Below are 18,727 nucleotides of genomic sequence, written 5' to 3' on the forward strand. Positions count from 1 at the left end.
AGGCTACAGCCAGCAGGAAGGAATAGACTACACTGAAACATTTGCTCCAGTAGCAAGACTGGAGGCAATCAGACTATTGATTTCTTTCTCAGTAAATCACAACATAGTTCTACATCAGATGGACGTAAAGAGTGCCTTCCTAAATGGTTATATCTCAGAGGAAGTCTATGTTCATCAACCCCCAGGTTTTGAAGATGAAAAGAAACCAGGACCATGTGTTCAAATTGAAGAAATCACTCTACGGTCTGAAGCAAGCTCCCAGAGCATGGTATGAGAGACTTAGCTCATTCCTTCTGGAGAATGAGTTTGTAAGGGGTAAAGTAGATACAACTCTCTTTTGCAAGACTTATAAAGATGATATCTTAATTGTGCAAATTTATGTTGATGATATTATATTTGTTATGCTAATCAATCTCTATGCAAAGAATTTTCTGAGATGATGCAGGCTGAATTTGAGATGAGTATGATGGGAGAATTAAAGTACTTTCTGGGAATACAAGTTGATCAAACACCAGAAGGAACGTATATCCATCAGAGCAAGTACACTAAAGAACTTCTGAAGAAGTTCAATATGCTGGAATCTACAGTGGCCAAGACTCCAATGCATCCAACATGCATTCTGGAAAAAGAAGATATAAGTGGTAAAGTATGTCAGAAGCTCTATCGTGGCATGATAGGTTCACTTCTGTACTTAACTGCATCTAGGCCAGACATATTATTTAGTGTTCATTTATGTGCTCGTTTCCAATCAGATCCAAGGGAAACCCACTTAACTGCTGTTAAGAGGATCCTAAGGTATCTGAAAGGCACCACTAACCTTGGCTTGATGTATAAGAAAACATCAGAGTATAAGCTTTCAGGTTATTGTGATGCTGATTATGCTGGAGATAGAACAGAGAGAAAAAGTACTTCTGGAAATTGTCAATTTCTGGGAAGCAATCTAGTCTCATGGGCAAGCAAGAGGCAATCAACCATTGCACTATCAACTGCAGAGGCAGAATATATCTCAGCAGCAATATGCAGCACTCAGATGCTCTGGATGAAACATCAGCTGGAGGATTATCAGATCCTTGAGAGCAATATCCCAATCTATTGTGATAACACTGCTGCAATTTCGTTGAGCAAGAATCCTATCTTGCATTCAAGGGCAAAGCACATTGAGGTAAAGTATCACTTCATTAGAGATTATGTGCAGAAGGGCGTACTTCTTCTGAAGTTTGTTGATACTGACCATCAATGGGCAGATATCTTTACAAAGCCCTTAGCTGAAGATAGATTTAATTTTATTCTGAAAAATCTAAACATGGACTTTTGTCCAGAGTGAAGATAGATCAGAACCTCTGACTATGATACTTCTTGATCAGAAGATGTCTAGTCCAGAAGGTAACTCAATCAGAGTGTGTGTGCCCACTGGTACTGACTCTGAAGCTGAGACAACAACACGTGCGTCAGAATTTCTGATGCATAGTTCCTTGTGCCCGTGTGACAGTCTGTTGTGATTGCGTGTAGATATGCTTATCTCCTGTGTGTGATTGTGTATTTTACTGTTACTGTCTATCTTTAATTTTCAACCGTTGATCTTAAAGTGCTTTTTGAATCAACAACGGTTATTTGATAAAACCCACTATACACACACGTTCTCTCTCACTTCCGGTTTTCACTCTCGCACTCCCTGCTTTTCAAAACCGCATCCTTCGTGATTTCTCTCTCGATCTCTCTTCATCCTTCAAACTTCATCTTCTACCTCAAACCTTCAACCTCTTCAAAATGGTGAGACAAACCAGAAGATCTACTGCAGATGCACCTCAGTTCCCTCACATGGTAGTCGGTTTGGCAACGGGTCAACGGGGCTCTGAGAACCCAGCACAAGAACAAGCTCAAGCTCAAGAGGAAATTGTTCCTATTGCAGAACGGGGCTGTGCCGTTCACTGTGTATTTCCTCCTGAGGAACTCCAAGTCCTGGCAGAATGGAGATTCAACCTCGACAACTTGGCTGCAAATGGGTTTGATCTCCGTCCTGAAGTCCAAGCTCAAGGTTGGGGAAACTACTTCAATCGACTTCGAGGACCGGTGTATGAGAAGCTAGTAAAGGAATTCTGGAAGCACGCTGATTGTGATGACACTCAGGTGGTTTCTTACATACTGGGTAGGAAGATCATCATCACGGAAAAGTCATTCGTGAATCTGCTAGGTGCAGAAACTGCTCATGGGTATCGGTTCTCACTGACGGAATCGAAGCTGAAACCCAGAACCAAGGACATCGTCAACAAGGCCCTGTACACCACTTTCAAACCGGGCAAGACGAGCTACAAAGTGATGGACCTTCAACCCAAACTGAGAATCTGGCACAAGATCCTGCTCAACTGCATCAATCAACGACCAAAGGGCAGTTCTCCAGACTACATCAACTTCAATCAGAAGGCGATGCTGTTCTTCATTCAAGACAAGGAGAAGATCTGCCTTCCCTACTTCCTGTTCTCCTATTTGAAGGAATGCATCCGGAAGTCTCGCACCACCTCCTCCATCAAGTCAGCCATCAAATATATCCCTTTTGGGAGGCTGCTCTCAGACTTTCTCATTGAAAGCAACTTGGTGCAAGATTTGATCGATGCTGGTTGCACAGAGGACTTGAGTACCATTGTCAGCGATGTCTTCACTGCCAACTCTCTGAAGAAGATGGGTTTGGTCCAGAAGAAGATTGCTCCTGCTCATGAGGACACATCTTCTGAGATCAGAGGAAGAAGAATGCCTCTGAATGACTACCCTCTGTGGACTCAAGCAGACCATCCTGAAGCCATCAGATGCTATGTTGAAGACCTCAGGGCTCAAGGATTCGAGATTGACTTTGATGATTTCGTCAGCAGACTTCCACCAGCTCCAGAGTTTCCTTCTCCTCCCAAGAAGAAAACCAAGAGGAAGATGGTTCTGGACGAATCCTCAGAGGAATCTGATGTCCCTCTGGTCAAGAAGGCGAAGAGCAAGCCTGATGATGATGATGGTGATGATAGTGAGGATGGTCCTCCAAAGAAGAAGCAGAAGAAAGTCAGAATTGTGGTGAAGCCTACTCGGGTGGAACCAGCTGCTGCAGAGGTCAGAAGGACTGAACCTCCTGCCAGAGTGACTCGATCATCAGCACATACAAGTAAGCCTGCACTTACCTCTGATGATGATTTGAATTTATTTGATGCACTCCCAATTTCTGCCTTACTCCAACACTCTTCAAATCCCCTCACTCCTATTCATGAATCCCAGCCAGCCGCACAAACCACCTCTCCACCACATTCCCCAAGATCTTCATTCTTTCAACCTTCTCCTGCTGAAGCACCACTCTGGAATTTGCTTCAGAACCAACCTTCTAGGTCAGAAGATCCAACCTCTCTCCTTACCATTCCATCCGACCCATTACCTTCTGAACCCATCATCCCCAACCAACCAGAACCCAAACCAACAGAATCACAACCCAGAACGTCTGATCACTCTGCTCCCAGAGCATCAGCACGTCCTGCTGTCAGAACCACGGATACAGACTCTTCATCAGCCTTCACACCTGTATCCTTCCCCATCAATGTCTTTGACTCTCCTCCCTCCAATACCTCTGAATCACTTAGAAAATTCATGGAGGTTAGGAAAGAGAAGGTATCTGCCTTGGAAGAATATTACCTTACCTGTCCAAGCCCTAGGCAATATCCTGGCCCTAGACCTGACCGTCTAGTTGACCCCGATGAACCTATCTTGGCCAATCCTATCCAAGAGGCAGACCCCTTAGTCCAACAGGCTCACCCTGTCCCTGACCAACAAGAGCCAATTCAACCAGACCCTGAACCTGAACAATCAGTATCTAACCAATCCTCGGTTAGATCACCTCACCCTCTGGTTGAAACTTCAGACCCTCACCGTGGAACCTCTGAACCCAATGCTCCTATAATTAACATTGGTTCTCCACAAGGTGCCTCTGAAGCTCATAGCAGCAATCACCCAGCCTCTCCTGCACCCAACCTCTCCATCATTCCCTATACTCACCTTCAACCCACATCTCTCTCTGAGTGCATCAATATTTTCAATCATGAAGCCTCCTTGAGGCTCCGCAATGTGCACGGTCAGACTGACCTCAGTGAGAATGCTGAAAATGTGGCTGATGAGTGGAACAATTTGAGCACTTGGCTGGTGGCTCAGTTTCCCGTTATGCTGCAGCTCCTGCATGCAGAGGGAAGTCAGAGCGTTGAGGCTGCAAAGCAAAGGTTTGCTAGGAGGGTGGCTCTTCATGAACTCGAACAGAGAACCAAGCTTCTTGAAGCCATTGAAGAAGCCAAGAGACAGAAAGAACAAGAAGAAGAAGCTGCCCGTCAAGCAGCAGCTCAGGCTGAACAAGCCAGACTTGAGGCCGAACGTCTTGAAGCTGAGGCTGAGGCAGAGCGACTTGCACCAGTTCTGTTTACTCCTGCTGCTTCTGCTTCCATTCCAGAACCTCAAGCTGCTCAGAACGTTCCTTCCAGCTCTACTCCGACAAGCTCATCCAGACTCGACATCATGGAACAACGTCTTGACACTCATGAATCCATGCTGATTGAGATGAAGCACATGATGATGGAACTTCTGCGCCGTACTGATAAATCTTAGTTTTTTTTTTGGATCTCTTCTTTTTCTTCCTTTTCCTTTTTATTTAACGTTGTTTTATTTAAACTCTGCGTATTTACTTACTTTAATTTGTTCATTTGTGATTCTATATGCATATATCTATATATGTTTGTGTCACATATGTTTGCAAAACCTGTTTTATTCATAATTGTTCTCAGTTTACATCATAATTTTTATTTTTTTTTTTTTTTTTCATCATACATTATTCCCTATATCTAGAATGGAGGATCCTTCCTCATTCTTCTGCATTCTTGGCGCTGCTCCACTCTTTCCTTCTCCAGACGATCCAATGCATACTCTATGTTGCCAAGTTTGATGCTCAGATCATCTTTTTCTAGACTATCTTCTGTCGTATTAAGTCTCTTTTCCACAGTCTCCTTCTCTTCCAGCAGATTCAGCTCCCGCTGGCAAAGCTCCTGAATCTCTTCCACGAAGCAGAGGAACTCCTTCAGATCTTTCTCCATCTCTGGACCAAGATCTTCTTCAAGCAGTGTCTTCGTCAGCTCTTGTATGGTCTTTGTACCATCGGGATGCCTAATATTGAGGAACATATCTTCCTCAAACGCCTTCCTTCTGAGCTCTTCTAATGCCATTCTGTATGATGCCATTTTTTTTCTGAATATTATTCGAGGTGTGAAGCTTACCTTTCTCTCCAACGTTTTTATAGGCTTCACTTTCTCTCTGAAAGTTAATGCTCTTACAGTTTCTCGAGGTTAAGTACTTGGTAACTGATCCTTCTATTTCCTCACTTGACCGGTGGTAAACGTTCATCCCTTGCATTAACTCTTCTATTTATTATCGCCTCACTCTGATTCTTACATCGTCTTCATTTTCTTTCAACTTAGACCTTCTCTAAGGGGGAGTACCTGATACTTCAAGCTAAGTTTTTCACACCCCAAGCTTTTTGCTTATGACAAAAAGGGGGAGTAAACCCAGTTTTTGATGTGTAAGACGTGTTAGTGTGACTTATTTTTCTTTTGGAGATTTTAAGAGTTCCACCTTCATGACCATAGATGTGTCACTGGGCAAATACAAGGAATACATTTCACTTCTTCTGAAGTGATTCTAAGTTGACTCTGATACCCAAGACTCTGATACCTTGTCCATGACTCTGATCACTTATGCGCTCTGATTATTCGTTCTTCATCTATGTCATAAGCTTTTCACTCTGAACTCTTATATGATTTAGCTCAGAATCTAGACTTTACTAACGTTTTCATCAAGTATTAGATTCAGGGGGAGCTAAGCTCAGAATCAAGCAGTAACTTGAATTCAGAATGAGCAAGATAAACTATTCACATCAGGATAAGTCTTATTCTATATCTCTAAACTCTGAGTGAATTCAGTTTAATGTTTAAGAATTGTTCATCAAAAATCTTAGTTTTGTCATCATCAAAAAGGGGGAGATTGTAAGATCAAGTTTTGATCTAGTAGTACAACTCTATGTTTTGATGATTACAAGTTAACCTTTTGATATGAACAATTGTGGTACTCTAACGTGTTTTTCTGAGTGTGCTATTCACAGGCTCTGACCCTGACTCAATTTCACACAAATCAGAAGCACTGTGTATAAAGGGTAACCCAAGCAACGCTTTCGCATTCACCATGTTCAGTATGAACAGTGGAAAAGCTTCAGAAGATCTGAAGCTATACAAACTCTGATGAGGACTCAGTCGCTAGAAGCTCTGATGATCCAGAAGTTCTGACAACCAAGAAACACTGAAGGTTCAGATGTTCTGATGGTGTAGAAGACTCTGAAGATCCAGAAGCTGAATAGTGGAAACTCTGAAGTCCAGAAGCAAGAAACTCTGAAGGCCATGTTCTTCCCTCTGAGTTCAGAATCAGAAGATACAATGGTCAGAGGATCTGTGCTATCCCTCTGACTCTGATCAACCGGCTTCACAAGTTCCAATACGAAGCATTCCTCTGATCAGAAGTCTCCTAGGTTAAAAGGTCAAGTCGCTATCCAAGTACAAAAGCAAGTGTACCTTCCTGACGACCTACCTAACGTTCTCAGCCACAGCAGAAGCTGGATTTTCCAGAACTGCCCTCCAACGGTAGCATTTCCCATGCAACGCTCAACCCTAATCCTTGGAGTATATATAGAGGCTGAAGATTGAAAGAAGCGGCAAGAATAAGAAGAAGAAAATATATACAAGAAGCAATACACACACGCAAGATATATTCTAAGCTTTCTTTCATCTTGTAATTTATTTTAGTTTACACTCAGCTTATTCAGAAGCAAACCCTTGTAAACACCAACCTCAAACAGTTGTTTGATTTTCCTTTAGGAGATCAAGGTTGATCGGATCCTAGAGAAGACTAAGAGAGTGAATCTTAGTGTGAGCTAAGTCAGTGTAATTGTTAGTCACTTGTAGGTTTCAAGTGCAGTTGTAACTCTTACCTGATTAGTGGATTGCCTTCATTCTAAGAAGGAAGAAATCACCTTAACGGGTGGACTGGAGTAGCTTGAGTGATTTATCAAGTGAACCAGGATAAAATCCTTGTGTGCTTTTCTATCTCTATCTTTTGCACTTAGTTCTCGAAAAGATTTGTTAAAATCTTTAAGGTGGTAGTTTTGTACTGAAAACGTTATTCAAACCCCCCTTTCTACCGTTTTTCATACCTTCATACATGAGGTGGTATGGCGGTGTGTCCCATCGGTTCATCATCCCTGATGATAGGAGGGAGGAGTTCAGTGCTGTGGTAAGTTTGAATTTTATTTTTCATGCAATTGTGATTTTTTGTTCATGATATTTTATTTGTACACTCACATTTATGTACATTATTTTTGCAGACGGTTGTACGTCGGGTCGTGGACTTGTTGGAGCAGTCACTGGAGGTGCCAGATGCTCTTGCAGTTGGCACGCATGCCCGATCCCTCACTGAGAGGGCGCTGGATCTTATTAGATCCAGCGCATTCATCGGTACCCAGGGAGTAGCCTTTGCTGCTGTCCGAGGAGCTGGAGCTGCAGGAGGCAGAGGTCGTTGAGGTAGAGCGCGTGGAGGCAGAGCCCGTGGAGAGGGTGCACCTGCAGAGGGCGCTCGTGGAGGCAGAGCTCGTGGACCTAGAGGTCGGAGGGGTGGCGGTAGGGGTCGGGGCGAGTGACTGTATATTTGTATATATTTTTTTGTGTACTTTTATATTATGACATGTGACGACATTGTATGGACTCTTTTTATATTAACCACGCTTTCTATTTCCACCTATTATGTTTAGACTCTTATAATGAAAAATAACCTGTATAACTACACCGTGAATAATGAAAGGCAAGATAAGTAACATAAGGCCCATCAATATACCAATGACCATCAAATTACTATTATTAAAAGCAGCAATGAACAACATAAGGGCAAGGCCCATCAGATTAATATTACAGAGCGTTTACAAATGAATATTACACAAAGTGTGGTGTCAGTCTGTGGTGATGTCTACATAGCTTTGGTGACTAAGAGGAACACCAAAAGTAACAAACCAAGCTTCCAATTCTGATGTGAACATGTGTAAACGTGTAACATATGGGACGCACCAGCTTACTGATATAGGATCAACATACCGTTCCCACTGGAGAGCAATTGGCGGCATAGAATGTCCAGGAGTTAGATGGAGCTACATTATAGAGAATAACAATAAAATTAGATAACTTACAAATACAACAAATTAATTCACAAACTGGATATTAGTGTACGCAATAAAAAAATACCTGTACAAAGTGATTTATCACATGACCAACAGCTATAACACGATGTACAGGAGGTGGACCTTCTCCTCTTAGTGGAAGGTATGACCAACAACCCTGAGAAGAGATGGATATGAAAACCACTTGGAACCTGGTTGCTACAAGGTATCCCATCTCTGGCAGTTGCATCCATTTATCCTCGGTAGCCGGATGACCAGGAGGAAGAGTGAGTCGAGAATGTAAGGCATTAACCACATGTCTGGACCACATTTCATCATACAATCCTCTGTGTCGTTCAAGTTCGTCTATCAACGCTTCCCTAACACATGGCCAACCTTCCTCACCTGATGGTAGTCCCAGTAATGCAGCAATGACTCTATAGCCACAGTTACCATCGTCCTCAACATTCTGAACTGTGTGTATATATGGGTGGAAAAAGGATGGAAAATGACCCATGAAATAGCTTGTATCAGACTTCTTCACACGCTTCTTCTTCTTTGGTGGTTGCGAAGCCTTCTTTGCCTCTTTGATCTCCCTATCAACATGCTCAAAACCTGAAGGATCACGAGTCAAGGATCCTATTGCTTTAACCTTGGGTGGTTTTCTTTCGTTCGCCTTAAGAGTGCGCTTGGACCTTATCTGAACCTCAGGAGTACAAAGTGAACTGCTTTCAGGACAATAGATAGCTTGAAGCTTCCTCCTTACCATACTCTGCCCTCCAGTATCCAAAGAACTGAAATAATGTGTCAATGCCTCAACTTCTGGTTGCATATCTCCATGGTTCATGCCGCAAATATGGTTGCTGATAGTATCTGCAACAGGTTCAGGTACATGCTCCCAACTCAGTCTCTTCCAGAATGGATGAATTGACTCATATGGAATTCTTTCATAACCTGCAAGTTCACAAAAGTGTCACTTTCAATAACAAATAGAATTAATTGACAAGAGAGTGGTTGACCGGTGACCTGCAAGTTCACAACCGCAAGGTAGTCCATGAGTCTCTCTCAACAAGCAATCGCATCCGCCGTAGGACTTCATTCTTATATGTTCATCGTCGATGAGCTGCAGGCATTTGTTTGACACAAATCCTCTAATATTTGTGTAAAATGGGAACATACTTGTCACCGTCGATGAGCTGCAGGCATTTGTTTGACACAAATCCTCTAATATTTGTGTAACTAGCTTGATTCTTATATGTTCATCATTCTTTCAAAGTGGACGTACTTGTCACCGTCCAACTTCTTCAACAAGTGTTGCATTTCTGTCAATGACCCGCGGAGGGATTTTCTTAACCTCTTGCAAGCACCATAAATCTGAGATATGGTAGTCAAGTTTAAAGGATTGTTTTCCTTCAAAGTCAACAGCATCTTTCTCGGTGGAACCCAACTCTTTGACATTTTTTCCACTTGCTCCTTCTCTTCGGAATTTAGACGACCAACAAAATTGTGGCCAAGTAGTGACCTAGCTGGTTCATGGTTGTGTGTACCTTCCATCACCTTTAGCCGCCAATCTCTATCTATGCCATTTTTCATAGGTCGTCCTTTTAGTCTAAAAGGACATTCTGTCTTTTGTGTTCTCGTTCCTTCAACAAGGTCAGGGTCTCTGTAGGGAACATACTTACCATGCTTCTCGCACCCCAACATGACATAAGCTTTTCTGCTTCCATTCCCACCGCTATCTGACTTTGTGATCAACACAACATATCCATTTTCAATCGCAATTCCATGAGCCCAATTGATAAGATCATCACGGGTAGGGAAAATCTGTTCAATGATGCATACCCAACACACAAACAAGGCATAAACAAGGGTGATCAAGACATAATAAGAATTGATATATTACACTTTCAAAACAATGCAAAAATCTGTTCAAAGAATACCTGATCAGTTGTAAATAAATGCGAGACATCTATACTTATACACGGGGGTACAAATGCTGGTGGTGGCACCTCTTCAGGTTGAGCATTGTTCAATCCAACTTCAATCAATTGGGATTCATGAAATAAAAATGATTCTGTCATCCCTGGAAGAGAATACGGAACTTTATTATCCATATTGCATACGGAACTTTATAATTCGTATTGAATACGGAAATTTATAATTCGTATTGAATACGGTATATTAATTTTCGTATAGACTCCGAAACTTTATATTCCGTATTTTAACACATCTCAGAATTCAGAAAATCATCATTCTAACTACTTAATCTACTTAATCTAACTACTTAATCTAACAACTTCAACTACTTAAACTAACAACATACAACAAACAACTAACAACACTTACCTCAAATGCTATCTTTTTGCATCCAATGGTGGAGAGCTTGCCAATGAAGGAGTTGGTGGTGGTGGTAGGAAGAATGGAAGTGAGGATGAAAGTGAGGTAGGAGAGGGTGAGAGAGAGGGTGGTCTGGAGGCATTGAGGGGGTTAAGGGGGCTGGTGAGGGGTTGGTGACGGAGGAGTAATGGTGGAGGGGTTGGTGGAGGGAGGAGTAATGGTGGAAAAGGTGATGACTGTCAGAGTTATAATACGGAATTTTAACTTCCGTATTCTATTTTATTGAATACGGAAGTTTAAGTTCCGTAGGGCATTTATGGGTTAAAAAAAAAGAGGTGGGGCGCGGAGCCCCATAGGGGGGGCCCCAAACCCAACTCCCGGTTTAGGGTTTACAAATTACAACTGTGATCGATCAAATGATTTACCTCGATGGTAGACACAGACGCGGCTTCCGGCGGACTCGCACCGTCAGAGGACATGGATGAACGGACAGAGTAAGGCGGTGGGCTGCAATGGCGGGTTGATGAGCGAGTGGAATAAGCAAAGATCACCGGAGAGAACGGAATCGATGCATCGGGGGGTGGGTTGGTCTGGATCCGCCGCCGTAACGGGTCGTGGTGGTCCGGCCGGATAATGGGTCTGCACGACCGAAGGAAAGGCGGCGCGTCGCTAACTGAGAGGCAGGCACGGGCTTAATTGGAGGAGTTTTCCTTCATCTCGTTGTATAATCTTCCAAGCCCAAGAGTTTTCCATTTTTGGCTCTTCTTAAACAATTTACATGTGTGGGTTTAGGCCATGGGCCTTTTCATATCAATGAAACAAACTTCTTCGACAAAAAAAAAACTGAATTTACATGAAATGAGGCTTTTTTTTTAACGTGAATCAAATCATCAATATATCAATTAATATCGATATCAGTTAATATCAATATTAATATCAATATTGTATCAATATCAATCAATATATATATTAAAAAAGAAGAACTTTCATAGTGACGTGTCAGCACCAGATTAATTCTCATAAAAATTATTCCACGTGTCAATTTGTTAGAGGATATAATTTTCAATTGATATATGCTTTAATTTTATATATTCTAACCTAATTAATTGATATTATTTTAGAAGATATAATTTTCAATTGATATATGTTTTAATTTTATATATTCTAAAATAATTGATTGATATTATTTAAAAAATAAGATTTGGTCTTTTAATTTATTTTAAATTTATTTTTAGAATATATTGATTAATTTTTATTGAATTTTCGAATTTTTTTATTAATTCGGGATTTTATGAGTTTTTATTGTGATTTGCTAGATTTTGTTAGTTTTTATCTATCTTTATTTAATACCATTTTTAATATTAGATTTGATTGTGATTTAGGTTGTTTATTTCTTAATTTTATTTTAATTTATCTTATTATTTATTTTAAATCCATAAAATACTTTATTTTATTTTAGATTTACTTTTAGAGTATATTAATTAAATTTTCTTAAATTTTCAGATTTTTAATTAATTCAGGATTTTATGAGTTTTTATTGTGATTTGTTAGACTTGGTAGTTTTTATCTATCTTTATTTGATACCTTTTTAAATTTTAGATTTGATTAGAATTTAGGTTGTTTATTTCTTAATTTTATCTTATTATTTATTTAATTTTACATCCAGGAAATATTTTATTTTATTTTACATTTATTTATAGAGTATAATAATTAATTTTTATTGAATTTTCGGATTTTTAATTAATGCAGGATTTTATGAGTTTTTATTGTGATTTGCTAGATTTTGATTGTTTTTATCTATCCTTATTTATTATTTATTTAATTTTAATTTCATGAAATATTTTATTTTATTTTTGAGTTACATTTAGAGTATAAATGAATTTTTATGGTATTTTTATTGAATTTTCATATTTTTATTTAATTCAGGATTTTATGAGTTTTTTTATTGTGATTTGCTAGATTTTGGTAGTTTTTATCTATCTTTATTTAGTACCTTTTTAAAGTTTAGATTTGATTAGGATTTAGGTTGTTTATTTCTTGATTTTATTTTAATTTATCTTATTATTTATTTAATGCTAATTCTAAGAAAAGAGAGTTGATTTGGTGCTGAGGGTCCACAAAGCTACCATGGACACGCAGAGATTTGATAGCTGCTATTTCTACCTCTGCCACATGTCGCGATCAGGTCAGAGGTATGCAGTAAGATGATGTTACGTGAAGAAGAGTTTATCATGTTGTGATTGATGGTTTGTGTCATTTCAGTTTATCCTTTGTTCGTAATTCAATCATGGATTCTTAAATTTCACATATTTTGTGTGTTTTGATCCAAAAGTTTACAAATTTTTTCATAGACCCTTTAACGAATCATTGTTGAAGACGTAATGTTTTGATTATGATGTAATGTTTTTTCTATTGTTCTTCTTCCGCTTTTGTATTTTTTAAAACCAGATTTTAGTATAGTTTGTAGAAATCCATGCGTGTGAAGCCATTCTAAACCAGATTTTGGTATAATTTATAGAAATTTACGAAACTTAGGATAGCCTGAATTTATATTCATTTCTCAAATTTTGCACGTTTTTATTCATCATGTTTGAGCTGTGTGTATAAGCATACTATTTGCACTGTATGTGAATGATGCACAACTTACAAATTTTTTTCTTAATGATGCACAGGTCAGTCAAATTGATGAAAGCATATGAAGAGCTCACATTTAATCTTCATGAGTATGTTTAGCCCATTCTTAAGGTTGGTTCATGTTTTCCTCAAACTCATTAGTTTTGCATATACCAATGTTTTAGTATGTCAATTGGGTTACTTATCTTACTTGCTCTATATATTTCCTTAAGTTCAATTTAAATTGATTGTTAGTATAAGTTTATTGGTGAAGTAACCACAATTATTTTGGGTGAGAGAATTATTTTGTTTTTTTTCTCACATATATAGATAATTTGCTGGGGTGCGCACATATGGGGCAATACACCATTTTTTGTTTCTCTTAACTGAAATGTTCCTTTGGTTTTTTGTTTCACAATGGTTCCACCCCAAGATTCACAAATACATTAAATACAATTCTTTCACCACAGTCCTTTCAAATTGGTGAAGGAGGGTATTTTGTTCTTCAAGACTTCATTTTGGGTTTCTATTTCAATCTTCTTCATGAATTGATTTTGTTCTTCAACTAATTGTAAGATGTCATATGCTTCAAGGATTCCTGCTTTTCTCTTCTTAATCAAAAGCAAAAGGATTGAGGAAAAGAAAATCTTCTAGGGTGCAGAATATTTACTAATTGGAAAAAAAAAATAACACGTGTCATTATCAGATTAATTCTCATAAAAAAATACATTTTAAAATTTTAGGTTTGATTAGGATTTATGTTGTTTATTTCTTGATTTTATCTTAATTTATTTTTGATTTATTTTTAGAGTAAAAAAAATACATTTTTAAATTTTAGATTTGATTAGGATTTAGGTGGTTTATTTCTTGATTTTATCTTAATTTATTTATTATTTATTTTTAGAGTATTAATTAATATATCCCAAACTTTTTTTAAAAAGGGTGAGTTTGAAAGCTATCGCTTAAGTTAATTTCTTAATATATTCCCAAATAATAATAATAATAATAATAATAATAATAATAATAATAATAATAATAATAATAATGATAACATGTGTGTGCGAATATGAGCCGGTTGGGTACTATAGTGCTCATACCCGCACTCATACCCTCTATTTTTTGCGAGTAATTATCTATACTCAACCTCATACCCATTTAGCGGTTTTTTACCCTACCCATAGTGAGTATTTTTTGCGGGTACCCTATGATTTTGAGACTCATTGTCATCCATAGATTTAGATTTTGGCAAAGATGGATAGCTTCCTGTAATGACATTGAATTGTCTAAAGGTAGAGAGATTCGAGTTGCTACCCACGTGAGTATGAAGACGGGTACATGTAATTTTTAAAAACGCGGGTATAGAGATGGTACTATAGTACCTACCCATTGTCATCCCTAATTAGTTGGAATAAACACAATAATTTTATACTTTATGATATATCTTACACAATCCTGATTTGTGCTACTATCACATTAATTGTTTTTAAGATTAATATGTTGATAATTCCTTATATTTATGATTTGTGTTATCGTCTTCATATTTACGAAGAATGTGAAACGAGTTCCTCTTGGTCTCAATCGGGCTTAGAAGAGAAGTCTTTATGTCCACTTTACTCATCAATTCTGACTTTTCTATTTCATTCGTTGTTTAATATATTTTTAATAATCAAAGTATTAATTAATGTATCAAATACAATAGAGATATTTCTCGTGCAACGCGCGGGTAAAAAACACTAGTATATTAGAAAAGAAGAACTTCCATCATGCCAATTTGATGAGGTGTCACACCCAGATTAATTCTCATGCAAATTTGATGAGGTGTCACTCACAAATTAATTCACATTTAATATTAGAAATATTAAAAAAAAGCATATATGTACATTAAAAAAAATCATGAAAAAAAAAGCATATATAAAAAAAAATAAAGATTTTGTTATGATTCCAATATTTGATTTTGTACTGAAAAACTCAACACCATGTAGTTGGCAATCGTTAGGAACCGCACCACCCCCTTCCTCCTAGACTGTACAAACAAATGTGCACAAAGTGAATAAAATTGTTGTTGCTCAACTTATCAAACATAATACAAATTTTATGCTTTTGCCCAAAGTCCCATACTATTTTTCTTAAGGAGTTTCAAAATATAAATTGCATAATTTAAGACTTCCCACGCCCAACTCATATATTTTGAAGCTCTTACTATTTGAGCTATCATTCGAGGACATACAACATCATGTGATTGAGATTATTAAGAATTTAAATCCAATTTTTTTTTTAAAATTGAAACTAGACCTTATTCAGTTATTCTAGTACACCAAGCACCTCGCGTAATAATCATCTCTTATTTATTGTATTTCACATTTTATTTGCTAAGATAATATTGCATGTTGCAAGTGCAACCAATTCATGAAGCTAATAATATACTAATTGAGAAGGTGACCAGAACAATCATAAATTTTTTTTTGGGCTTTTCATTGGAATAAATGCCATCTAATTAATCATGAAATTTTGTTAGTACAAATAATCATGAAAATAAGTTAAAAGAAAAATAGAAGTATTTGTTTAGTCTAAATTTATATTTGTAAGCTTAAATGTTATTGATATTCCTATACAATATTGTGAAAATATTTAATTGTAAATATCTTACACTTTTTGAAATAAAAAATAGTAAAGGTTTTTTAATTTTATTATTCTTTAAATATTTAAATTTATTAGTTTGGAATTAAAGAGAATATTCTGTTAGCATCTTTTAACATGTAGTTAACTTGATAGAGTAGGTGGGGTGGAGTGTAGATTTTGATTAAGAATGAGACTGAGTGTCATATTGCCAAATCTCAAGGGAGGGGAGTGAATTTTACTCTATTATAATTCATCATAACATGGTTAATATTACAATTCATCATCCCAAAGTTTATATTATACTAGTTTATGACCTGTGCCTTGCACGGGGGAATTTAATTTTAATTTTGAGTGTAATTTAAAATTTGTTGTTCAAATATTAATTTTTATTGGGTAATAAAAATTAAGTGTTGATAGTTCCCGAGGAGTACAGTAACGGTGAAATTCAATCAGCAGTTGACCACCCCATCCTACATTCGAGCCTTTTTATTTATTTTAAAAATATAAATGGTTTAGGCCAACAAACAAAAGAAATCAACATGTTAGACTATATGTTTTGCATAATTTGAGATTTGGTTAACCAATTTTTTTATTAGTTATTCAATTGTATGAAGTTCAATCTATGCAACAAGAGTTTTAATTTAAGACTTTTTGTCCACTTTGCTCATCATTTCTTACTCTTCTATTTCATCAGTTGTTTATTATATTTTTAATAATCAAGGTATTAATTGACCAATCAAATATAACAGATGTATTCCCCGTGCAACGCGCGGGTAAAAAACACTAGTTTAATTTTAATTTTGAATGTAATTTAAAATTTGTTGTTCAAATATTAATTTTTATTGGGTAATAAGAGTGACGTGGTTTGGTTTTGTTGTATTTCTGCACATTTGTTGTTGTTTCTTTTTTATTGAAGCATCAAATTTTTTTGAGAAAATAAATAGACAATTATTGGCGTAGGTGTTGCTGCAAAGCACGGTGTTTTAGGGGCAAATTTATGAGACTGATATGTGAAAATAGAAAAAAATATAAATTAAACTGGCAACTTTCGAATAATGGTAAATGCTCGACTGTGGTGTAATTGTAATGTAGTAGGAAAAAAAACGCGAGGTTAAACTTTAAAACTGCCACAACGTCTTATTGTTAAAGGGTTAAACCTAAAAATCATCCCTGAACTTTGAGCAAGATTTGATTTTCGTCCTTGCCGGAAAATCTTCCTATGCACACCCTCAAACTTACGGTTTTTTTAAACCATCCTTATCGCCGATTTAGCTCTAGCCGTCGTGGTCAAGTGTCACTTTGGGCCTACGTGAACATGTCACATCATTTAATGAAATGATGTGTAATTTTTTTGAATAATAAATAATTTAATTTTAATTAAGTCCCCAAATCTTAACTAATTTAATTTCTAACCTCATAATCTTCTTCACCTTCAATCTTCATCCTCATTTTTCCAGCAGCTTCATTCTTCATCATCTTCTTCTTCCCCTACCCACCACCACGCCTCCAACCTCAACCCCACAGCCCCCCCTAAACCTAGAAACCTACCACCACCCCTACCCCTTCATCGAGCCCAGCCACAAGATTACCAAACTCCTTGAGTGCCCTTCTGTTCCTTACTTTTATTGCTACCATATTTTGTTTATTCTCAACTAAAATCAACGAACAAAGCAAAATCCGAAGAAAAAAAATCACACCCAAAATGACGTAGAAGAAAATTTGATCAGAGAAATCAGTACTAAAACAAAGAATCATTTGAAAATTGGGTACCCCTTTGATGAATAATGGTAGAAAGTTTCATTTTAAGCAAATAATCAATTGGGCAACAAAAAAACCACCCCATGTTTCATAATCCCCATTTCCACCGATTTCATTATGTTTCCGACACTCGCTCACTCTCTTCCGATTCTTTCACGCCACCCTCTGTTAGGGTTTCTCTCTCCCCCCCAATCGCTGCCACCTCCTCCTCGCACCACCTGATCGGAAAACCCGCTTGCTTCTCTTGTCTTGGCTCGAGATCCGGGCCAAGAACAGAAGATTCCCTGTAATTTTTAAAAAAACTGAACGTAGATTGAATTTTTATGATACTCCTTAACATGACATAAAATTGTAATGTAGAGAAATTTTATCATAACGGATTTTTCTATTAATTTTAACATGAAAGTAATTTTCATATTGTGGGAGCTTGAAATCATATAATTTAAACATAAATGAATATTATATATAGATTAATATTTTCTAATCTCTGCACAACATTTTTACCGTGTAATTTGAATAAAAATAAAAGTAGATCACAGTGGTTATTTTAATCTATGAATGTATTTTTGGCTTTAAAAAATTTAATTAAGAAAACTTATTACCCCTAACTATTCAATTTGCCTGAATGTGCTACACAGGGTAGAATCTCACATGATGGAAGTAAATAACTTGACATAGTATTCTAAGTTGATGATAGTTTCTGATTATTTGAAGTCGAATATGCATGCAAAGGAGATATCCACATAAATGCAGTAGCTTTCAAAGGGGAGCAGGTGGATTTGGAAGAAGGCACAGAATTGGTGAAATTGAGATATTGGTTGTGGCTCAAATCATCTTTTTATGAGTGGAATAGGGAACCTCAGATCTGTATGATGGGGAGTTAAAGGACCTTTTCCATTATGTCTTTCTTGGTATCGTTGGGTCTTTAATGATTGGGTTGTCGTAGCTTTGTCTCTGGCCCAATTTCATAGTATCTTACCTTCCATCTGTGTGGGAAGCCTAATGTAATATCATATAATGTTGGCTAAAAAGCATTTTTGGCCCCTGATGTTTCAAGTTTGTGCAAATTATGCCCCTACTCTATTTTTGTCGACGCTTCTACCCCTCAAGCTTTCAAACAGTGCACCGTCTACCCCTCTATCAGTC

At 37.4% G+C, this 18,727-nt stretch overlaps 2 protein-coding genes across 2 annotated transcripts in view; one reads left to right on the forward strand and one right to left on the reverse strand.

The window, feature by feature from the left end:
• Positions 1-7,577, forward strand: part of LOC130711097 (protein MAIN-LIKE 1-like) — a 16,629-nt gene extending 9,052 nt beyond the window's left edge. Inside the window, exon 4 of the mRNA XM_057560560.1 lies at positions 7,433-7,577. Within this exon, the coding sequence (XP_057416543.1) occupies positions 7,433-7,577 (145 nt within the window). The remainder of the gene's footprint in view (positions 1-7,432) is intronic.
• A 322-nt stretch (positions 7,578-7,899) lies between these two features.
• LOC130727616 (uncharacterized) lies at positions 7,900-9,346 on the reverse strand. The gene is made up of 3 exons (XM_057578805.1): positions 9,281-9,346; positions 8,340-9,208; positions 7,900-8,245 (listed from the first exon to the last, which is right to left on the reverse strand). The coding sequence occupies exons 2-3, from the start codon at positions 9,099-9,101 to the stop codon at positions 8,051-8,053; spliced, it is 957 nt and encodes a 318-aa protein (XP_057434788.1). The 5' UTR covers positions 9,102-9,208; positions 9,281-9,346; the 3' UTR covers positions 7,900-8,050.
• Positions 9,347-18,727: the final 9,381 nt, after the last annotated feature.

This window comes from Lotus japonicus, chromosome 1, assembly GCF_012489685.1.
Source record: "Lotus japonicus ecotype B-129 chromosome 1, LjGifu_v1.2".
In the NCBI taxonomy this organism is placed as follows: domain Eukaryota; kingdom Viridiplantae; phylum Streptophyta; class Magnoliopsida; order Fabales; family Fabaceae; genus Lotus; species Lotus japonicus.